The sequence below is a fragment of the Furipterus horrens genome, unplaced genomic scaffold (assembly GCF_987537825.1).
Source record: "Furipterus horrens unplaced genomic scaffold, mFurHor1.1.pri manual_scaffold_2, whole genome shotgun sequence".
NCBI classification, from domain to species: Eukaryota; Metazoa; Chordata; class Mammalia; order Chiroptera; family Furipteridae; genus Furipterus; species Furipterus horrens.
Window position 1 is genome coordinate 79757714 of NW_028327172.1, and position 24973 is coordinate 79782686.

General features: G+C 36.1%; 1 protein-coding gene and 1 long non-coding RNA gene across 4 annotated transcripts in view; one reads left to right on the top strand and one right to left on the bottom strand.

Annotated features, from left to right (window-relative positions):
- Positions 1-19971, bottom strand: part of LOC150018882 (radixin) — a 120668-nt gene extending 100697 nt beyond the window's left edge. For both annotated transcript variants that reach the window (XM_090265899.1, XM_090265901.1), the window contains exons 1-2: positions 19838-19971; positions 1540-1616 (exon numbers count right to left, since the gene is read on the bottom strand). In XM_090265899.1, coding sequence (XP_090122025.1) covers positions 1540-1551 — 12 coding nt within the window. In that variant the 5' untranslated portion in view covers positions 1552-1616; positions 19838-19971. The remainder of the gene's footprint in view (positions 1-1539; positions 1617-19837) is intronic.
- Positions 19972-20178: 207 nt separating this feature from the next.
- Positions 20179-23134, top strand: LOC150018883 (uncharacterized). Of its 2 annotated transcripts, none has more exons than XR_016509229.1 (3): positions 20179-20469; positions 20631-20700; positions 22402-23134. It is a non-coding gene; the product is annotated as an uncharacterized LOC150018883 (long non-coding RNA). The 2 variants fall into 2 exon arrangements; XR_016509230.1 differs by lacking the exon at positions 20631-20700 and adding an exon at positions 21170-21303.
- The last annotated feature ends 1839 nt before the right edge of the window (positions 23135-24973 follow it).

The following is a 24973-nucleotide window of genomic DNA, read 5'->3' on the forward strand; positions in this document are numbered from 1 at the left end:
TTCTTCTAGCAATTTTATAATTTGGGTTTTTAATTTTAGAGCTAATTTTTGTGTAATGACAGCATGAGATAAGGGTTTATGTTCATGTCTTTCTGTATGGATAAGCTTTTGTTCCAACACTATTTGTTGGAAAGAATTTAATTTTCTCATTGAATTCTGTGATAACCTTGTTGAAAATATAATGATATTTTCTTTATAATATATGTGTGTCAGTGTATTTTTGTTCCACTGATCCTATTAGCTATCCTTTCAACAGTATCACACTTTCTTATTTTTATAGCTTGTGAATAAGTCTTAAAATTCAGGAGTGCGAAGTTTTCCAACTTCATTCTTTTTAAAAATTGCTTTGGCTATTCCACATAAATTTTGGTTTGGCAGTTCCACATACCTTGTACAATCAGCTGGTCAATTTTAGTCAAAGAAGCTTGCTAAAATTTAACTGACTGGAATTGCATTCAATCTACTATTACATTTAAGTAGAATTGACATTTTAATGTTTTCTAGACACATCTAGACAATATATACTTTTCTGTATATTTAGGTCTTTAGTTTCTCAGAAGTTTTCAGTATAGAGATCTTGTACAGTTTCTGTAAATTTATTTCTAAGTATTTTATGTCTCTGATGCTGTTACAAATAATTTTTCAAATTTTGCTGCTAGTATATAAAAAAGACAACTGATTTTTAAAAATATAACCTTCTGTCCAACAATCTTGAATTCATTTACTAGTTCTAGTAGCTGCAAATAGAAAACTTTACTTCTTCCTTTCTGATGGTTATGACTTTTATTTCTTTATACTTCTCTCCCTTGAACAATGAATGCATACTTTGTTATCTGCTAAGTCTTTAAAGCAATCCCAAAATGATACCCATGCCAAAAAATTTCAATAACTATAACCAATAATTTTCTTAAAAAGTAATTGACCAAAAGAAAGCTATTGAAATAAACACCCAAATTTTGTTAAAGAAAATCTAAAGAAAAAGGAATAAAACTTAAGAACTGCATAATTATAAAACTAAGTAAAATGAGCACACATATACCCTTAAGTAAAAAATCTAAGATTATATAATATCAGCATTGGTATCACCAGCATCAAAGCCAGGATTATGAAATAATTATTAATGCATGAACCTCTCATTCTTCCTATTTAACAGTAAGTTGTTATCTACTGAGCACTGAATGTGTACCAACTTCTTCCAATGCTCACCATATATATCTCAATTTTATATATGAAGAATTTAAGAGCTGGAGAGACTAAACTAATCAAACAAATGTACTCAAATTAAATAGCAAAGTCAGGACAAGAACTGGACAGTTTGATTCTAGAACCCATAAACTTAAAACTGAACTACAATGTTGCCTATACTTCACCTTCATTGGCCTACATAACATTTTTGCACTCTAGCCACATTGATCTAAAACAAATAACAGTAATACCAGAGTCTTTCATCCCAGCGACTCTACCATAATACTTTGCCTTGTTCCAAAAGGAACTTCATGCTATATAACTAGTGGCAAAAGTAAAATAAAATATACTTACTGGTTTCGGCATTTTTCTTTCTCTTTTTGTCACCTTTTAAAAAAATTCTTCACTTTTATAAATTATGTTGTCACCTTCTGTGAAAGAAAAAGAAAGCATAATTGACCTATTATCTTTCTAATATAATGCTTTTATTTAATCATATGTATAGAATAACATTAAAATTTAAACATTTTATTTATTTTTTAAGTTTTTATTTAATTTATTGAGGTGACTGGTTAATAAAATTATGTATCAGGTGTACAATTCTAAAAAATTTAAAACGTCAGTTTAAAGTAACAGAACTTTCATTATAATTTTTAATGTTTTCTACTATTATTTCACATTCTATAAAAATATTTACAGCTGTAATTTAAAATAGCATGAGTCTCAAATAACATAATAACATAAAGCATATTGATCACCAACTAAAACTTTAATTAGAGACAACACACAGCAAGGGAACAAGGGCCCAAATGCTGTCCTTGCGTCAGTCACCCACTAGACCCAGGCTAGTAGACACAGAGATAGCGAAGGTGAGGACAGACGGACTCAAGTCTAAACAAATGAACTCAAAAATACTTTTCAACCTTTTTTCTGTATTGCCAAAGACAAAGGAAATTCTAATATAAACTATGAAAGATAACTTTATAAAGAAAATTATTTTTTCTTCTTCAAAGTTTAAAAATCCAAGTAAATGCATGAGTAGCTTTTTCAGCTAAGATGTGCAGAACAGCCATAGTCCGCACAACAGCAATCTGCATGCTACTTCACCAGCAAGTTAATGGCCCTCACTGACACATAGATAAAACTAATGTTAATTATATCCTCTCCCGCTATGGCAACAGAAGTGAATCCTAATCCAGAAAAATTATCATGCTGTTGTCTTAGGGTAAATGCTCTTACAAACATCTAACAAAGGTGTTTTTCCCCCCACAAATCTACCTAAAGATCAAACATTCTTAATCATACTTTATGTCCAGAAAAAAATCATTATCATTCCAATTTGAAAACCTACAGTGAGAGGTAACTTAGATAAATTATTACTTGAAGATCAGTTTATTTTGGTAATATCTCTGCCAAGAAACTATTCATTATACTAGCCTCAACTATATTAATATACAATTAGGTTTCATGTTTTAAAACTATATTATCAATTGCTTTTTAAGATGTTATAATCAATAAAACTGAAAAGTCTTCAAACTAAATGAAAGTAAAAGCATTGAAGTAAGGCCATTTACCTAAATTTTACTCAATCACGTGCCAATAAACCTCTCTAAGACAGGGAATGTAGGAGTTTTTTTTTTATAATACACTGAGTTATGAAATTCAGTTGGAAGTATTAAACTTCTCATTTCCTCAGTCTAATCATTTCCTTAACTCTTAGCTATGAAGTGGTAAGACAGATATTCCTTTCCTGTGGTCACCTACTTTCATAACCTAAATTTATTTCAGCTCTGTCTTCTAATTCTATACCCTTAGTCCACTTCCATTGCCTTAGTTCAGATCCCTCTCATCTCAGGTTTTTAGAACAGCCTCCAAATGGACCTGAGATTAACATCATTTATAAGCCAGTGACTCTGAAATCTGTACATACCCAAAACTTGCTTGACTAACTTGGCTTGCTCAACATGTAAAGATTATCTCAAATACAACATAGCCAAAACACTTAAAACCCTACTCTGTAGCTGAATCTGCTTTTCTATAAAACTCTTGGTAATATATTTCTAGAAAGTTGTTCTTGTGATTTTTAATATCTCTACTACATCTGCAGATATAATCCTCTTGTCATTTCCCTTTGTGCCTCTCCTTTTGTTTAATTAATTTTGGCATAAGTTTGCTGGTTTAAAGGGCAGCTTTCATTTTTTATTTTGTTTCATATATTTTTCTTTTGTTCATTTCTGTTCTTTTCATCATTTCCCTTGTCACTTGTTGGCTTTATTTTATGGCCCATTTTCTAATCCCTAAACTTGAAAGGTTACCCAAGTAATTTCCAATCTTTTTTCTTTTCTAATACGTGTATTAAGGTCATTAAGTATGCCCAATTATAAGGCAGTTCCAAATATAAAATGATCTTCCTATTTTGCCAGTTACAATATTTTAAAATAATTTTACTCTGAATATGTAAAATAACCAACTATGCATAATTTATTAGTACACTTAAATATTAAAACAGATAATCCATAAAATATTAATTCAGAATATTGTTTGCTTTATCTCATATTTCATAGAACACCTTTCTTCCAACTCCTGATATGACATAAATGTATCAAAATTTTTTGAGTCACAGTAAATTTTCCAGATTACATAAGCACTTGTTGAATCAGTGTTTATTGTCATTGAAATTTTTATCCCAAGCCACAACTACCAATTTATATAAAATATTAGGAATTTTTTATCCCTATTTGTACCATTGGGATATATTTTAATACCTATAATGTAGCCAGAGTGTATAAGTTTTAAGTGATTTTTTGAAAAAAATTTTCACCTAAGGATGTGTTTTTATTGATTTTAGAAGCTCCAACCAACTTAGCCACCCAGCCAGGTCTTAAGTGATTTTTTTTTTTTTTTTTTTAAACACCAGATCTGTGCTAGATTTCTTTGTCTCTTATCAGATGAGCTCTGAGCTTTCCAAACTCACTTAAACTAAAAGGCACTTCAGGTCAATGTGCCCATCTTGAACTTTCATGTTCAAGAAAAAGAGAACATGAGAATTGCAATGGGAAAGTTCCTAAGAACACAAATTTTAAAATCCTTTTCTGGGGACTATTTTTTTAAGAAAATGGTAAAATATCTTACTTTCTATTTGAATCCATAGAATTTCTCTCAGTCATGTTAGTGGTTTCTCACACAGGTTTTTATATGTACTTTTTCATTGTTTAGCTCTAAATGTTTCATTTTCTAATTATGATTTCTAATCCCTACTAAGAGCTTTTTTTAAGTTTTCAAATGTAATGGTGAGAGGCCTGGGGGCAGAATGCTACCTTTTACACCATTTATTTTTAAGTTTACTATACTATAGTCAAATAATTCATTTAGGTTTCCTTTGTTTAGTACTTGGTCAGTTTAGTTTCTTTTTTGACCGCTCCAAATATAAATAAAAATATATTTTCTGAATTTGATAAACTAGATTAAGCTACACCAAGTATTTAATGTTTTCTTTAAAGTCTCTCTACTATTATTCATTTTAGTCTACTTAATTTGAAAAAAAATGGATTACATTTTCCCAAGTACAAATTTCTTCTTGTAAATTGCCATTTTTTAATTTATATGCTTTCGGCTGTCATTAGGTGAGCATAGATTTACAAGTGTTACATCTTTCCAGTGAATACTTCCTTTATAATTAAGTAATAATTGAATTTCATACAGAATTCTACACTGATGGTTATTCCCTTAGCATTTGAAAGATATTATTTTTCTGGGACGTGTTACTGCTGATGAGAAGTTAAGTGTCAATCTAACTCACTTCTCTGAGGTAATATGCCTTTCTTCTCTGCTTTTTTTTTTTTTTTAATTGGGAGGACAGGAATGTTCTTCAGATTTGCTCTTATTTATTTTGTTCAGGATTTGGTGAGCTTCCTTAAATCTGACAACTTATGCTCTTCGTAAATTCTGGAAAAGTATTAGCCACTGCTTCTTTCACATTTTTTCTCCTCATTCAGCAATTCTTCTTATACATATACTGGGTATCTTATTCTCTAACCATGCCTACTTTTTCATTTGTTCCATCTCTTTATCTCACTGTACAACATTCCTCTGATCTCTAATTCTCTCCAGTTGTTTTTAACCCTTTGAGTGCCATGCGTAACTGCTAAAATTCGTGTGAGAAATGCTAGGCTATTTTGCTGAGAAATGCAGAGTTTATGACAAGTGTCCATAAAAACATTATTATTCATAATAATTTGCTGAAAATTTCGCAACATATAGTAAATACTCTTCTTTTGTAAGCGGTGTTCTTTGATGTAATTTAGCAAAATATTTATTGCATCAAAATTATTTTATTATAACAATTTAGAAAAAATAAATTCTTTCCCTCGATATGGCTTTTGAAGTATAACATATGGCATAATATAAAACCTATGATTATAATTTGAAAAAACACATAGCAACATGGATAACAAGCAAAAAGTATTCCAAATATTGCATATTTTTTTTTAAAAAAAGAAAACTTCATAACATAAAAAAAAAAACGGCATTCACCCTAGAGACATATATCAATAGATATCAACAGTGAAAAACAGTTTATAAACAAAATGCTAATGCTATACCGTGAAGCAATGAAAATGTCCATTAGCAAAAGCTTCCTTATCATGCACACTGCATAGTTTCGATGAGTATTGCAAAGATAAATGAAATTAAAAGGACCATTTAAAATGTAAGTAAAAATCATAATAGAATTAATATGTCAGTATTTGAACAAGAGTAAAAATTCAAAATTTGGATCAATATGAGAAAAAGTTATATCAATATATAACCTGAGGCACAAAAAGAACAAAACATAAAATATGAATTATCCCATTGTTACTTACATTTATAGCCTTCGAGAAAAGAGTCGCTGGGAGCGACGCTGGCACTTTTGGGAAGATTTGTCTGCATCGCTCACAGCAACATTGGCACTCAAAGCGTTAATGTCTATGGGTTTAATATTCTAGTAATTATATATTTTTTAATTCCAGAAACTCCTTTTTGGCTTTTAAAAATGTTTATTAACAATACTATGCTATTTTATTGTGTAATTTGTTTTGAATCCTCTATGTTTTTACCCCTATAATGTTTATGTCACTATATTATTATTTTACTATCTTCAGTTGATTATAGCTTATTTCTTTAGAGTTTGTAATTTTGGACAGAAAGCCCATGTCCCTTGCCAATGTGGGAGTCTTACAAGCCCTGAATTGTGTATGTATCCATACAAAGTATTTCAGATTTGCTCCTTCCATAGTACAAGGAATTTTAGTTGTCCTAGACCAACTTTTACATTTTCTTGATTTAGCATTCCATTATCATATCAGACCCTATTACCACACCCTACAGAAGTTAGCAAAGACTGCTCACTACTTATCATGGGCAATTTCTCATTCGTAAGAAACAAAGGATATAAAGTGAGCATTAATTCTATGCCAGGGTATAAACAAAGTTAAAGCACTCAAATTACAGAAAAAGCATTTATCAAACACAGAGCCAGTTAGGCAGATAAATAAATATCGTCCATTGGTCTGCAGAATTTCTGAAGCTGTGTTTTACTCATAATACTAGAACTAAATAAAGGTAGGATTTTTTTTTTCTTTTTGTTTAGGAAATAATGTACCCAAGTTTTCAAGTTATACTCTACAGAAAAGGACCTTTCAAACAAAAAATCCATCATTAAAGTTTTAGGTTTAAAAAGAGAGGTCTGCTGACATAAAAAAAAAAAATATGTTATAGATCAATATAAATAAAACCAAGTTTTTACACAAGCTAATTAAGTTTTTTACACTGCAACAAGCCTAACTATCAGAATCTAACCAAAGCCTTTGCAAAAACAGATATGGTTAACTTCTAAAAGAAGCTTCTAAAAATGTTTATTTTCAGACCAGTGTTGTCTCTTGAAATTCAATTCAGTATTCTTTCAAAATTCAAGTTAAAATTCAAGTTAGTTTGTTTTACTTCAGTTAATTTTAAATTATCTGAGAATAATACAGTTCTACCTCTTTATTTACCAGATGAGCATAAAGTGATTATTTAACAATGCCTTATATTTATATAATTGTATGTTCTTATAGATCATTTAATTTCCTATTAACAAAAATTAGGAGACAAGCAACACAGGTAGCATATGGATTCTTTAAATCATAAAGAAACATCTGTATAAAAGTGACTTGTCCTAAATCATATGGGTTAATAAATGACCAAATGGGCTTTTGATACCTAGAGTTCCAAGTGCTACCATATACCAACTTGTCTTCTTTTTTTCATTAAAAACAAACAAAAAAACAAAACTGGGAAATAATTTCATTTGTGAATATTTACTCAAAAGAAAATAACAAATGTGTAAATGGTCTAGTTACAAAGATTCTAGTTACAGTGCTATTTATACAAGTATATATAAGACTGAAAAGTTAGTAAAGTGAATATTGAGAGGTTAGTTAAGAGGTTAGATATATCTGTAGGCTTTGCTATACCAAAACACAGCCAATCAAAATGTCACCAAAAAATTTTAAATGATGTGGCAAATTATTTGCAAAATACTGATTAAAAGACAGATTATAAAACCATACATACAGTATCATCATTTCTTTTAAAAAGTGTAACAAGACCTGGGGTGGGATGAGCAGAGGAGGGCAAAGGGGGAAAAACTGAGACAACTGTAACAGATTATCAATTTTAAAAAATTATTAATAAAAAGTATAACAAGACCAGAATGATCATACTCTAAAATATTAAGTCTCTAATGAGTTAGAATTAATCTATAAATTTCTAAAATAAAAATATAGAGCTGTAATAGGAAAAACAAGTTCCTTAAAATGAAAGAACAATAATTCAAATAAATAAAAGTTGGACCTATAACTTCATCATAACATTTAATAATATCTAAGTAGGCTAATCTTTTTTTCAAAAAGAGACTAACACTGGTGATAAAGATGCTCAAAGGCTTGACAGATATGCTTGAGTATGGCAAACACCTAAGAGAAGAAGTGAAAGCTATGCTAAGTGAAACGAAGGAAAATCCCACAAAACCCACGGTGAAGTGAAGGAAACCAGGGTTCAAATCAATGATTTGGAACACAAGGAGGAAAACAATAGTCAACCAGTACAGAATGAGGAAACAAGAATTGAAAAAAATGAGGAGAGGATTAAGAACTTCTGGGACAACTTTAAACATGCCAACAACCAAACCATGGGGTTGCCAGAAGAAGAAGAGGAAGAGAAAAAAAATTAAAAGCTTATGTGAAAAAATAATGAAGGAAAACTCCCCATATTTGGCAAAGGAAACAGACAGACATACAAGTCCAGGAAACACAGAGTGTCCCAAACAAGCTAGACCCAAAAAGGACCACACCAAGACACATCCTAATTAAAATGCCAAAGGTTAAAGATAAAGAGAGAATCTTAAAAACAGCAAGAGAAAAGCAGAGTGTTATCTACAAAGGGGTGCTTATAAGACGGTCAGCTGATTTCTCTAAAGAAACTTTGCAAGCAAGAAGGGACTGGCAAAAAGTATTCAAAGTGATGAAAAGCAAGGAGTTACAACCAAGATTACTCTATCCAGCAAAGCTATCATTTAAATGGAAGGGCAGATAAAGTGCTTCCCAGACAAGGTTAAGCTAAAGGAGTTCATCATCACCAACCCATTACTATATGAAATGTCGAAGGGACTTACTTAAGAAAAAGATCAAAATTATGAACACTAAAATGACAACAAACTCACAACTATCAACAACTGAATCTAAAAACTAAAAACAAAAACCAACCAAGCAAACCAGAACAGGAACAGAATCATAGGTATGAGGTTAATTCGGAGGGTTATCAGCTGGGAGGGGGAAGGGGGAGAAATGGGGAAATGGTGCAGGGGTTAAGAAGCATAATTGGTAAATACAAAAAAGACAGGGGAAGTTAAGAATAATATAGGAAAGGTTGAAGCCAAAGAACTTACATGCATGACCCATGGACATAAACTAAGGGGTGTGGGATTGCTGGAGGAAAGGTGGGTACTGGGAAGAGGGGAGCAAAGGGGAAAAAATTTGAAACTACTGTAACAACATAATAAGATATACTTAAAAAAAATTTCAAAATGACTTTAAAGTATTACTGATTAAACTATCAAAACAATTATTAATTATACATGCCAGTACTGATGAATCTGTGTTGGTAAACAAGCAGAAAAATACTGCTCATAGCACTGTAAATTGGTTCCACATTTCGAAAGTAACCTGTCAATTCATAACAAAAGCTACAACATGTTTCTGAACAGGATGCTTCTGGAATATATCCCAAAGAAATAAACAACTACAAAAGAAGGTAATCTGTACTAAAGTATTCTCAGTAGCACTCATTATAACAACCAATGATTAAAACCACAATTAATGTTGAAACTATGTGCCATGATAAAACTATTTTCTGAGGGGTAGAGCATGACAAATTGTCAACATTTACATACAGATAAGTAAAAAGGCATAACCACCCATTATAACTAGGTCAAAACATAGGTATCCTTACAAATGATATTTGAATACACAGAACTGAGCACTTAATTCTAATCAGGTCTCATTTTTGTTATGTTCCTAATTTTATAAATCAGATGAGAATTTATTTCACTAACTTGTTTATATATCAGTTTACTAGCTCATATAATATGAGACAGAAAAGAATTCTGCCTTAAATTTTTTAGGATGAGGCTGTATGTATATGTAATTAAATCCCAAGTTTTTAGCCAATCAAATGATTATTGAAAAATACATCAATTATTATTTAACTTCAGTTGAACATGTCTAGTCCTTCTAATTATATTAGTGTACAGTATTCCCTCACTTATCGCGGGTATTACATTCTAGACTCCCTCGCAATAGGTGAAAATCCGTGAAGTAGAAACCTTAACATTTATTTTAGTATTTATATATATTTTAAGGCTTTATAAACCCTTCCCACACACTTATAAACCATTTCCAGTCCCTTATTAACCTTTCCCACACCCTTATTAACCTTTTCCACACTTTTATAAACATACTTATGTTCTTAAATATATTCTACATTCTTAAACCTACATAACTTTAACATACATATACAGTACTGCAAAATCCCTCAATATAGCAATAAATAATTAAATATAATATTTTTAAAAATCCTGCAGTACAGTGAGGCCATGATAAGTGAACCGCGATATAGAGAGGGACTACTGTATTTGTTCTTTAAACTGGAATCTGTTAGTAGCAGAACAGACAAATGTCACATGAAAAGCCATGATACCTAAATACATGTCTCCTAGGGTTCCATCTCTAATTGATTCGTGTTGAATATTTTGTCAGTGTCTTCTTTATCTTAAAAAAAAAAAAGGAATATATAATCACCTAAACCACTGTATATCAAAGATATATTGTAAAAATAAACTCTTCTTTCCTCTGCCCTCATTATACCTAATTATTGAGAAAAAAATTAGTCCCTCCTTCCCACCCTTCCTAAATTTCTTAAAGTAGTCTTACCCTACACAATCATGGCAGAAAAGTAACCAAAAATTAAGAGACGCTGCCAAGAACTTCCGGTCAAGATGGAGGCATAGGTAGGCATTTTTCCTTTCTTCACACAACCACAGAAAGAATTACAACTGAACTTCAAAACAAGTAACACCCAGAACTGTCAGAAAATTGAACTGTATAGAAGTCCAACAACCAAGGATTTAAAGGAGCCACATTCATCCAGATGGGCGCCTTTTAAAGGAAGTCAAAGCAGCTCTGCCTCATACACAGAAACAAACACAGAGAGGCTGCAAAATTGAGGAGACAAAGCAATATGGCCAAAATGAAAGAACAGAACAAAACCCTAGATAAAGAACTAAATGAAACGGAGATAGCCAACCTCTCAGATGTACAGCTCAAAACACTGGTGATCGGGATGCTCAAAGAACTCACTGAGTACAGCAACAACATAAAGGAAGAAATGAAAGTTACACTGAGTGAAATAAAGGAAAATCTACAGGGAACCAACAGTGAAGTGAAGGAAGCCAGGATTCATCAACAATTTGGTACATAAGGAAGAAATAAAGCTTTCAATCAGAACAGAATGAAGGACAAGAATTCAAAAAAACAAGCACAGTATAAGAAGACTCAGATAACTCCAAACGTGCCAATAAACGAATCATAGGGGTGCCAGAAGAAGAGGAAGAGCAAGAAATTGAAAACTTATTTGAAAATACAATGAAAGAAAACTTTCCAAATTTGGGAAAGGAAATAGATACACAAGTTCAGGAAGCACAGGGAGTCCCAAACAAGCTAGACCCAAAGAGGAGCACACCAAGACACATCATCATGAAACTGCTAAAGGTGAAAGATAAAAGAGAATCTGAAAAGCAGCAAGAGAAAAGCAGAGAGTTACTACAAAGGGATGCCTATAAGACTATCAGCTGATTTCTCAAAAGAAACTTTGCAGGCAAGAAGGGGTTGGCAAGAAGTATTCAAAGTGATGAAAAGCAAGAGGGCCTACAACCAGGATTTCTCTACACAGAAAAGCTATCATTTAGAATGGAAGGGCAGATAAAGTGTTTCCAAGACAACATAAAGCTAAAGGAGTTCATCTTTACCAAGCCATTACTATATGAAATGTTAAAGGGAGTTATTTAAGAAAAAGGTCAAAACTATGAACATTAAAAAGGCAAAAAATTCACAACTATCAACAATGGGAAACCAAAAAGCAAAAACTAAACAACCAACCAGAATAGGAACAGAAGCACAGGTATGGAGATTACTTGGAGGATTATCAACTGGGAGGGAAAAGAGGGAGAAAGGGAAAATGGTGCAGGGATTAAGAAGCATAATTAATTGGTACAAAATAGACAAGGAAATGTTAAGAATAATAAAGGAAATGGAGAAGCCAAAGAACTTATATGCATGACCCACGGACATGAACTAAGGAGGACGGTGGAGTGTTGGAGGGGATGGGGGTACCAAGTGGAAGGGGACAAAGTGGGAATAACTGGGACAACTGTAATAACACAATCAATAAAATATAATTTTTAAAAGAGATGCTACCAGCATACATATTCCTGAATTCCATGAATATGTGCTCAAACACTAAATGTGTCACATTTTAGAAACAAATCATTCATAAAAAACATCCTCTTTTTCCTTTAACTCTAAATGGGACCCTAAACAGCCTCCTCTCTACCTCACACAATGGAAAAACAGCCTCATGCTTAACACCTTGCACTATGGTAAGTCAGCAGCACAACAGACTTTTCCTGCCTGTCAGGTGGTAAAACAGGTGTTAAGTCTAGTCCACACTGGGCCTACACTAAAGCTTCAATAATTTATACCAGGCTGCCTAATTTTACTCTTAAGATAATCTTTCCCCAAGCCTAGCTGTAATTTTGTTTGTTTGTTTGTTTGTTTTTTGCAACACAAAAGTAATCTCTGAACATGATTTTGGTCTTTCTAGACTAAAAAATTACTAAAGAATTCCTCTGCCAATTTACTAGGGAACTGGGAAACAGTATAACAAAGAGAAATATAAATTGAATTAATAAGGTATCTCTGGCAGTCAAATCAATAACAACATCTACAAAAAAAGTTCTTCATCTCACCCACCCTGGGCCCCTCTGATGAATTCTATGCACCCCCTCCTATAAAATATTTTTTAATTGATTTGAAAGAGAAAGTAAGGAGGAAGAAAAGAAACATCAATTTATCGTTCCATTCACTTATGCATTAATCAGTTGCTTCTTATGTGCCCTGACCAGGACTCAAATCCACAACCTTGCCCTGGCTGGTGTGGCTCAGTGGACTGAGGGCTAAGCCTGGGAACAAAAAGGTTGATTCGCAGTCAGGGCATATTCCTGGGTTGTGGACAAGGTCCCCAGCTGGGGACATGTGAGAGGCAATCAATAGATGTTTCTCTCACACATGAATGTTTCTCTCCCTCTCTTTCTTTCTCCCTTCCCCTCTCTCTAAAAATAAATAAATAAATAATTAAAAAAAAAAAAACAAAAAACCTCACAACCGTGAGGTATCAAGATGATGCTCTAACCAACTGAGCTACTTGGCCAGGGTAAAATGCAAAAAAACAACAAATCTGCCCTGACCTGGTAGCTCCACTGGTTCCAGGGTCATCCCTATATTCCAAGGTTGCACATACAAGAATCAGCCAATGAGTGCATAAAGAAGTGGGACAACCAATCAACTTTTTAAAAAAACCAACACATCCATGTTTCTCTCTCTAAAAACATAATAAAATTTTTAAACGCACGAAATACATAAAATAACACCAAAAAAACAATTATACTGGAATACAATTATCAAAATATAAAACATACAAATTTATAACATAGTAAGATATGTGCTTCTTTATTAATCTTTAAACAATATCTACTAGTGGATCTAATATTTAAACTTCTAGTGATGAGTATAAGTGTCATTTTAAGATATCTGCAACAGTAACGGATTATGAACTACCTGCAATTTCTAATGGAAACCGTCTCTGCTACTGCTGCCCACATTCATAATGAAATAAAATTACACAAAGATGGAACTTTTTTCCCAACCCAAGTTCAAAGACTCACAGACTTAAAACCTCTAATATACACAGAACAATGTTTATTTTATGTTTAGCTCAGTGTTAATACTGTATTTAATAGCAATACTAATGCACTTTTACCTATATAATGTCATATAGAATAACTATATTCCCATTAGAGGGTGACCTTCTCAACATCTTACACATCAAATAAGAATATTTGGCATATGATTATAAATATCTGAATGTATGAAAGATATCTTACAGCAGGGGTTGGCAAACTAGTCTGTAAAGGACCAGAGAAATAAACTTTTTAAGTTTTGCTCATCTTACGGTCTCTGTTGTAATTCCTCTGTTGTTGTAGCATCAAAGTAGACATAGATAATATGCAAACAAATGAGCTATGAGGCATTCAAATAAAATTTTATTTGCAAAACTGGCAACAGGCTGGATTTGGCTCATGGCCCATAATTTGTCAACCCCTGCCTTAAAATATTTTAGCAGAAAAATCAATTATTTTCACTCCATAATTTAAATAAATTTGACGCTGGCTGGGTGGGTCAGTTGGTTAAGTGTCATCTTGTACCCCAAAAGGATGCAGGTTCAACCTTTGGTCAGGGCACATGCCTAGGGTTCAGGTCGATCCCTGGATGGGGTACATACAGGAGGAAACTGATCGATGTTCCTCTGTTTTCTTCTCTCTCGCTCTCTTTTTCTTGATCTCTCTCTCTCCCTTCCTCTCTCTAAGATCAATAAGCATATCCTCTGGTGAGGATTATACATAAATAAATATGAACTCACATATTCATGCTAGATTATGTATGACAGATCAATCTTGTATCTGATTTTGGGTGGAAGTAAGAAGAACCCAAAACATTTAGTATATGAACAAGGGAAATAATCTAATGGAAACAGAGTTAGAAGAAAGGGCAATTCCATTACCATCACCAGTGACTGGTTAGATATAAAACGTGCCCCAATCCTGGCCAATGAGACTAAGGTATCTGCTGGGGGCGGGGGGGGGGGGGCCTTCTGTAAAAGAGACATTTCTCATTTCTTTGGATATTGTTGTGTCTGGATGAGATGCTGGTCCTGCTGCAGCCAAACTGGAAACAAGAGGAAGCAGTCATACTATGAAGTTCATGGGAAGACAGCAACACAGAGAATTAGAAAGAGAATGAATTCTTGATGTTATTACTGTTATTCTTGAGCCTCTAAGACTTTACTATGTAAGATAATAAATTTCCTTATTATTGAAGCATTTTTTGAGAACTTTCTGTTATGGCAGCCATAGCATCTTAAATGATGTACAGACTTGAAACTAAAGACTGCTCACTTCACAATTTCACCTGCAGCCAGTCCTATTAACTACAACTTCTCACAAATTAAAAGAAAAAAAAAAAAAAAACAACATTTAAGGTCCTGAAAGCCCAGAGACTACCTACAACTCAGGAAGGGGGGGATATATATATATAAAGATTACTGATACTGAAATTCGTAACTTCTATAATTTCTGTAATTGTGAAGGAAAAAAATGCAGTACCTCCTTCTTTGATACTTTATCTAAAATATTCTTTCAATAGGATTTTTTCCCCCTCTCTAAATCAGGGGTCTAACTTTTTCTGTAAAGGACCAGATAGTATTTAAAATTTGCAAAAATATCAACTATAATTATAGCTCAAAAGCAGCCAATATGTAAACGAATGGGCATTTCTGTGTTCTAATAAAACTTTATTTACAAAAGCAGGCTAGCTTTGGCCTTGTAAACCAGTTTGCTGACCTGACCTGATTTCTAAATAGTTAACAGCAAAGAGAATATCTTCCACAAACAAATCAACTTTACTAGACCTTAAAAATAGTTTACTTAAACACTTGGTCTCTCGTTTGGAGAGTCCTCCGTTAAACAGAAAGGTTGTGGGTTCAATTCCTGGTCAAGACACATGCCTAGGTTGCCGTATCCTATGGGAGGGCATTAAGAAGGAAACTGATGGATGTTTCTCTCTCTCTCTCTCTCCCCCCTTTTCTGTCTGAAATCAATAGCTATATCCTCCAGTGATGATTTTAAAAGTCTGTTTAAAATGTAAATAAATCATGCAGAAAAGTAAAAAAGTAACAAGCTTTTCTTGAGCATTCTATTCATACTCATTAGAACACTTGATAATAGTCTAATTACCTTATTTGTACATAACATCCATAAAATTAATTTAGAATTCTATTAAAATGTAACAGATATTACCACAGAAAAAATACAAAACTTATCATATGCAAATTTACAATATCTACCCACTAAATAAAACTAAGTATTTTAAATTAGTGAATCTGCAAGGATGTCTATACATTTAAAAAAAAATCTTATATGTATCTCCTAATCTGAATAAACCCCTCTCTTCCGGGAGGCTGAAATTAGTTAATAACTGAAGAAATAAAAAAGTGAATCACATGGACCTTATTTTCTTTTCAAACAGTTCCCAAGTACAAATACAAACATTATGTGGACATTTCACTATCCAAAACCATAAACCGTTTTTCAAAGGACACCATTTTTTCACTGGGATTTATATACCATACTCTTAAGAAGAAAACAACAGGTGAACTTCAGCCCTGGAGGTGTGGTTCAGTGGACTGAGTGCCAGCCTGCCAACCAAAGGGTCACTGGTTCAATTCCCAGTCAGGGCACATGCCTGGGTTGCAGGCCAGGTGCCCAGTTGGGGGTGCATGAGAGGTAACCACTCACTGATGTTTCTCTTTCTCTCTCCCTTCCCCTCTCTAAAAAAATAAATAAAACCTTTTCTTTTTTCTTAAAGAGGTGAATTTCACCTATAACCATTAGTCAAGAAAATTTGCACATATACATAAGCACCCTTAAGAATTTTTATAGGACAGCGATTTTCAATCTTGTTTGTCTCCTGGCACACACAAACTTACTAAAATTCTGCAGCACACCAAAAAATAAATTTTTTGCTGATCTGACAAATAGGCATAATTTTGAGGAGGGGGGAGAGGGCAAAAGGGAGGAAGGGAGGGAGAGTGCAGGGAAGTAGGGAAAGAGGGAAAGAGGGGAGGTAATTAGTTACTACCTCTGACATATGCCCCCACCAGGGATCAAACCTGCAACCTTTTGGTAACCTTTTGGTGTACACACGAGGCTCCAACCAACTGAGCTGCCCAGCCAGCTCTGTTGTCATTATTTTATTTGACAATCTAAGGGAAGAGAGGTCAGTGCCCCTGACTAAATAATCAGGTATTGCATGTTTTAAAAATTCTTGCAGCACACTGGTTGAAAATCGCTGTTATAGGAAATTCCACTGTGTTATTCCATACAAATGATGAAAATCTGAGAAACATGAATGTTTAACACAGTAATAAACATCCTTTCAATGTCTGTTATAAAGTAACCTTATTTTTATAGACTTTAACGTCAAAAATAAGATATATAAAGTATATGTTTATCCTCTCGTAAGCACTCGCATTTTCTACATACTAGGAACTGCTGACAGAAATTCGTACTTTTGAGAAACAGGACTGGGAAAGAGGCTGAGGGGCTCTGGGGAGAGAGGAGGAGTTTTACGTTTCCCTTTACATCTTTTTGGGTCTTTAAACTTTCTCCTAAAATGTATTACTTTTTTAATCTTAAAAAATGGTTTGAAATAAATTTTCATATAAATTTATATTGAGAAATACACAAGGAACCAAAACGATTAGGAAAGGCAAGATTTCTCTGAAAGAAGCTAGAGATAAAGGAATTCTCACTTCTACTACCATTAAGAGGTGAGCATATATACTGATTGCAGAAGTTAGGGAGGTTTCCCAAACAGCTTTTAGCCCTCAGAAACACCATCAGGCTTAAAATAACCTTGTAAGTGTGGAGTCTATAGCAACTCAATACAGTTCCACTACACCAGAATCCCAAGAATGGTTCATGGTAGGTAAGAAGTACCCCCTAGCTCTTGGTCTTAAAGGAGGTCCCAAGCCATCCAAGAAAGGGTGACTTCTTCCATTTCCCACATTCACAGCAGTAGCATAAAATTCTATTAGCTATGCTCTATCAGGGATGCTCCACCAGCATAGCTCAGTCTTCACAATCTTAATAGAACACATGTTTTTAGGGTTTGGTCTTTGGGAAATATTAGTAGAAAGTGGCCATTTTTAAATGGCATAAGTTAAAATGCAGTAAACTAAAAATGAATGAAAAACAAAGCTGCCACCATCATCCAATATTTCAGACTCTATTATGTTAAACTATGCATAGTAGACTAAAGATTGAGTACTAAAGTAAAGGTAAAATATAGAGCCTTTCAACAGCCTGCAAAAGATTAAAATGAATTTAAAAACCCAATTCTGCTCTGGAGAAGGGTAAAGCAATAAACAAAAAACAATCCTTGCTCCCCTTCCCTGAGACTACTGAGTTAGCAAGAGAGAAAAGGAATAGTAAAGCTTATCGTTTCTTACCACCACAGAAAAAATGAATTTTCAATTAATTAACAACAATGTCTAAAACAAAAAACACAACCTACTTCCCCCACACCAAAATTAATTACATCTATTCTACAAATATTTGAACCTGTCCTACCCGCTCTTCCATGTGAGGGGATACAGGAGTAAACAAAACTGCATAATCCACAGGGCAAGAACTTAATATTTCTAAATGCCATAATCAAATTGTTTCATTTAAATAAACCTAAAGAATTCCAATGTATTTCTATTTATTCCTTACTAAAAAGTGTATTAACTGCTTATTAAATTCCACCCTATATAAAAGTGATTAAACAAAGAAAGTGCAATCCTTTTTAAAGCATACTATATTAACTTCAAAATGAATGATCTAAATTTTGTCATATTTGAGGTAAATTATCATTAATCTCTCTGGAAAACAAAGCACACTGAGAGCAATGGAATTCTAAAAATAAAAAAACTGCAAGTCTGAATGTTAATCTCTCTTCTCAAATCTAATAATGCTGTTTTGGCAAATGGACTAAGCCATTATTTCTCCGTCAAAATGAACGAGGTAATTGTTCATTCAGAACTCCGTCAGAAACATAAAAGCGTATTTAGTGTGTGTTCTAAAAAATGCCCCGTAAACAATAGATTAGTAATGTCTCCGTCCAAGTACTCATCTTAGGCTTTTCCATTTACATCATGCTAGTCTTGGTGCCATAGGACTCATTAAAATGTCCTCTTGAAAATCTCAACTGTATTTTAAAATACAGCTTTGAGGTAGTTGACTTTACATTTCCAACCTTATTCCAAACCTCTCTTCAAGGGAAAAAAAATACCAAATATTGGGAATGATTAAAGAACCATGACATACCTGTATGTATAGGAAGTGAGGTTTCTTTTTAAACTGAAATAATGTAGTGCCTCCCTTTTCTAGCCAGCCTAAGAATTAAGTTTAGAACCCTTTAACGGAGCGGGGGGGACTGTAACGTGCTCAACTTGCCTGGTGAGGTCTAAAATACTGTCGGACTGCCTCCGGGGCCCAAGCAAGTTCTAAGGCTCCGAGGCCGCCAGCAGCAGCAGCAGCAGCAGCAGGTACAGGGGCGGCCGGGAAGCGTGGGTGCGGGTGGCCAGGAGCGGCTCCGCGCCCAAACCCCGAAATGCAACATCCCCTTTGCCACCAGGGCGGAACGCACGCTCTCTAGTAATTCAACACCCTTACTTTCAAACTGGAGGCCGGGGAAGAAATTGTAATAATTTCCTTCACTAAAATGCAAATTCTATTTCTACCTACGCTTACTATCTGTATTTTCAAACTATCCTGAAGGGATGTGCCAGGCCGAGCCCAGGGCCGCGCCCATACGGCGGGAATCCGACCGTCCTCGGAGCACAGAGGGGTGCCGGGCCGACTCCGAAGGCAGCCCCGCGCCCGCCAGGAAGAGAATCGTGCGACTGCATATTCGGGCCGCAGCCCGGTCATGACTCGGGCCCGGTCTCGCGGCTCCTCTGGCCCCGGGAGCGGCCTGGCCAGCCGGCCCGGCCGTTAGGGTGGTGACGCCGTGGCGCGCGAAAAGAGGCGCGCGAGGCCCTAGCAGCGCAGGCCCCCGGAACTTCTCGCCACCTCAGCGTCTCTGGTGGAGCCGCAGAGCGGGGCCGGGGGGGGGGGGGGGGGGCGCCGGCAGCTTACCGCAACAGCTAGCGGGTCCTCCCGCCCGGAGTGTGGCTACGGCGCTCAGCGGCGATGCCGCGCCTTGCGCTGCGGCAGAGAGGGAAAGGCGGTTCTACTAGCAGTAGGAAGAGAAGAGGCGCCGCCGCCGCCGCCACCGCAGACAGCTCCGCAATATGGCCGCCCAGTGGCTCTTGGGGGGGAAAGGCGGGGCTGCTCCGCGCCCCCCCCCCCCCGCCTCCCCCTCCCGGCCGGCCGGCCGGCCTCGCGCCGCGACCCGAGCGCCAACGCCAACGCCGCCGCCAACGCCGCCGCCGCCGCAAGAGCCGCCCGCGCCGCGCCCCGCCCGTCAGGCTCCCAGTGCCAGCCGTGCAGGGCGTCGACGAGCTTCGCCCTCCCGGGGTGTATCCCGCTGGGGCCGGAATGAGGGCCCCAGAACGCCTAGGGAAATGGGGCGAGAGTGGAGGAAGAGAGACTCCTTCCAGGGGCTGGGCTGCAGAGAAGCCGGCTGTTAGGGGAAGCGGAGCAGCTCAACCCAAAGTCCAGCGTGCGCCTGCCGCCACCCCCATGAATGGAAACTTGAAACTCCCGCTGGTGCCAGAAAACTCACCGAGGGCGTCTACATCGCCCCCAAAGAGGAATTCCTCCCACAGGTGATACAGAACCAGAACGAGTGTGTTGCTTAGTTGTTCAATTTGAAAATCGTGGATCAGGAGAGAGAAATGGGTCTATCTTAGAGGAATTTATATTTGTAACAAAGAACAGTAAATTATTTTGGCAGATTTCACCCAACTAGAAAAACTTGCTTTTTCAGGGGCAGTTTTTAAATTCCACCACTACCCTGATGGATATGGCCCCAAACGAGAGTGCAGATTTTTATCCAGGCGAGCATATTTGATGATTTTTTATGACTACCAACATTCTTTGGCATTTGGAAGGAGTCGATTAAAAAGTTGGATGTGGAGCCCCAAAGAGCAATCAAACCTAAATTTATATGAATTTAGAGGAAGATATTTGATCATAGTCTAACTCTAGCCTACTCACTTAAGTTATGGCTGGGACTAGATAGACTTCTGGTCAGTGTGTGTCATCATCTATGCCATGATTCCTCTATTTCTGCTGGGTTGCAAAGAGCGAAACTTGCTATACAAATATACAAAGAGCAAGTGCACAACATCAGATTAGCCTAGCTGGCTCTGTTTGTGGTGCTTCATATAGTTTACCTTTTAAGAACAAACTTTAGCTTCAAATAAAACCCCCTGAGTGTACTTAACTTCTATAGAACAATAAGTCATATTTCCTTAGCATTTGCCTTCCCTGAGATAGTAGCTTTTCCTGGAACTCGCTCCCCAGATCATTTCGACTATACTCGTCATTGAGTTTCCACCATTGCCCTTTGAGACTTCTCTGAACAATTAAAAGCACCAAGAGTTAACTCAAAGGACTTCAGATTGCAAATTCCTCAAGGATGGAGGGATGCAAGTCAGGTATGTTCTTTTTTTTTTAAGATCGTTCCCTGACCACTTCCCTGGAGTGCAAGAAATCATCCACAAGTTGCATGCATAATAATCAAAGTAATAAGTAAATTCCTAGGTAGTACATTAAGTAAATTACATTCTTTTGCAGTGGAAAATGAAGATTCACTGTTGTTTGTCATGTGTCAAGCTCTGGTGTGAAATGCTTTTATGTGACTATTTCTTTTAATAATTACAACACCCCTGTGCTTGGGGGAGGGGAAGACAATGAATAAAGAGAGCCTCAAAGTTGTTAAGTAATTTGCTTAATGTAACACAGCTGGAAAGTGGCAGGGCTATGACCAAACCAGTTACATTAGATTCCAAAGCCTTGATTTTATTCCTTACTATGCAACAGCGAACAACAGAAATTGTAACATTTCAGTTGGCTATCATATTAGTAAATGTTTAAGTAAAGGATAATATTCAAGACTGCTAAGATAAAAAGGGTGCTCACAGACATTGTGAGTAGATGTATAAGCTGAAACAACCTGTTTAAAAAGCAGTTTGGAATTGTGAGTCAACCTATAAAAATGTTCCTGGAACCTATAATCTCATATCTGGGATTCTTTCTGAATGAAAAAATCTGAAACAGAGCAAAAGCTTTTTTCATAAACTCTACATCAAAGTATTATTATAAGACACAAAAATAAAAATATGTCTACTCTAGCATTTTAGGTAACAGTTTTAAATGTTTATCTAATGTATAATAACATCATGGCAAGTGGCTTTTTTAATAGAAGTAAGTATGATCACATCTGTTTAATAAAAATTAGGTATTAGAAAAAAAAGAAAGATTGAAAACCAAAGTTGTCTCTGGATGGTGTTTCTATGGGCATATTTTTTTCCTGTATTCTGTTCTTCAGTATTTTCTATGTTACCTTTGCAGTGTAAAAAAATCTGAGTTTTTACTACAATATGGCTGTCAATTACACAAAAATAGCAAAGCTGAGGCAGGCTACCTAAGAAGCCAGGAAAATTCCTCGGCAAGTACAATGGGGAAACTGAGACAGACAACTGATTCAAATCTCATCCAGCGTTCTGACTCACCTGCCTCCTTCTCTCTTGCAGGACCACTCCCTTAGGCATCAAGCCCTCAGAACAATGAGATTCTGATCAGCATCATATAATCTTAGGAACAAAGCCTCAAAGTCTGTTGACCACACACAGTTTTTGTCAAACTAGAGATGACATCTACATCCCAGTTATGTTTCAGCTCCAGGCCCAGAAAAGCAGCAAAACCAGAGGAAGTGAGGCCATGGCTGGCATCAGGACCAGATGCAATGACCAATGGCCCCCTACCCTAGTGCTGACCAATCTGTAGAGACCAGGACCCTGACCCTACATGCTCATTTTGATGAATCAGCATATTAAAGGACATGCCTGGAAAGCTGATGAATATTCTATTGAGATCCTCCCCTGAGATCTACCCTAAAATTCCTGCCTTTAGAAAACAAATAAAAGACTCTTAAGACAAATGACCTGTTGCATGGTGTCTCTCTCTAGAGCAAGCCCACACCTTTCTTCGGGCTTGTATCTTTGCTTTCTTTCTCCTAATCTCTTAAAACTAGGGCAGTGGGTAGCGGCAGCTTGTCCTGGCCTAACCCCCTGAACCTGTCTCCAAGGGACCTCCTTTAGCTTCTGTAACTTGTTTTCTGTGTCTGTGCAGCCCAGCTGGCTCACTTCTGCCTCTGTGACTTTCTTTCAAAAAGGCCAAGGTAGCTCTCTAAGTAGCCCACTCAAATCTTCCCTTCGAATGTATTTTTGCTTTGCATGCTAAATAAACTTCCTCTCCTGCTAGAGTTCTTGGCTCTGAGTTCTTTCTTTGCTGAATTCAAGAACCAAGAGTCTACATACCACCGGTAACAAAGCCACTGTTTCCTAAGTGTTAGGCTCTTTTGTGAAGAATTGTGATGAATGGAGTTGACAGGATGTTATAGTCAGGGATCAGGTTTATTGTTGATTGTAAATGTAATCTACACACACCATTGTTTTAGCTTGTTTCTTACATCAAATATGTGCACCTTTAAATGAAATATTAAAGACTTAATTGAAAATTTTCTTTCTCAGTTTAATTCCAACATTTCAAATTCTGAAGGGACAATATCACATATTTGCTGAAACTACCTTTTTTTCAGAAAAATAATCCAATGATAATGTTAGGTAGGATAGATAGTAAACCAATGCAGGAGCTGGGAGGGAGGCACATCTCGCCCATTAATTCAGCAGTCCCGAACCCTGTCTGATAAGATTGCTGGGTGTTCTGAACATCACAAGCAAAGATAGCACAGGAGGAGGGGCGTCCTTGAGACTCTGTGCTAGGAAAGAGAGCCTCTGTAGCATTTTCAGTAAGACAGAAAGCCTTTACTAGTTGAGAAAGAAAGCCTCTGTAATTGTATATTGATCCCAAGGTCTACAAGGGGGAGGAGGCATACCTAGAATCTAGCTAAAGTATATAACCCCTGAACCCCAATGGTCAGGGTACCCACTTGTAGCCTTTTTGCTCAAGTATATTTCATAAATAAACTTGCTATTTCATTTCTACTATATGTATTATCTCTTGCTTGAACTGTTCTCTTGTGAGCAAGGCAAGAACCAAGGAAGGGAGCCCCTGACTCGGGTGTCCTTGGTAACAATATCAATAGTTACAAATAAAAGTGTTTATATATAGCACATAATATGCACAAAAAGAAAGGCCAAAACCAATCTATTACAACTTATCATTCTTCTTTGCTGCAATCCTACTCTATTCTACCACAATATATTGTCTAATTCTTTTTTTAATTTTATTTATTTATTCTTAGAGGGGAAGGGAGGAAGAAAGAGAGGGAGAGAAACACTGATCAGTTGCTCCTTGCACATGCCCCAATTGACCGGGAACCCAGCCCGAAACCCAGGCATATGCCATGACCAGGAATCGAACCAGCAACCTTTCTCCCTACGGGAGGACAACCAACCAACTGAGCTACACAGGTTAGGGCTATTGGCTAATTCTTAATTCTGGAATAGTTACAAAGCATTTATCTCACTAGCACATATAAAAGTACATCTTGAAAATGAAGAAAATCCATTTTTTTGTCAGTATAGTTTATAAATAACAGTTTCCCAATCTAGAATAAATATTGAGTTCCAACCCTTTGTTAGTTTGAATAAGGCTTGGTTCCTGCCCTCTAAATTCAGTAATGAGAAGATGCTGTGCAATATGAGCTATAATAAAGATAGACACATAGTGTAAAGGGAGACAGAAAAGAAGGCAATTAACTCTGCCTGGAGAAGAGAAAGCCACAGAGGAGGCGACACTAAAGGGATGAGTTGGCAGAGGGCAATCAGTTTTGGAGACTGAGTAGAAAGATGGGGTTGATGTTTGGACACAAAGATGTTTGTAACCAAAGGTTTCAAAAAGGTAAATTGAGATCAGCTTAGGAAATTCAGAATTTACCCTTCATCCTTGAGGAAATAGGAACCCATAAGAAATGTTAAAAAGAAGAATAATGCGATCTGATTTATATTAGTAAGTAACTGGCTGCCATGTGGGTTGCTTGGGAAGCGTATGTGACAGTGAGGGTGGAGGGTGAGGTGGTCAGGCACACCTTAGATAGACTCTTGCTATAAAGGTCCAGGACAGAGAGGATGAGGGATGGAA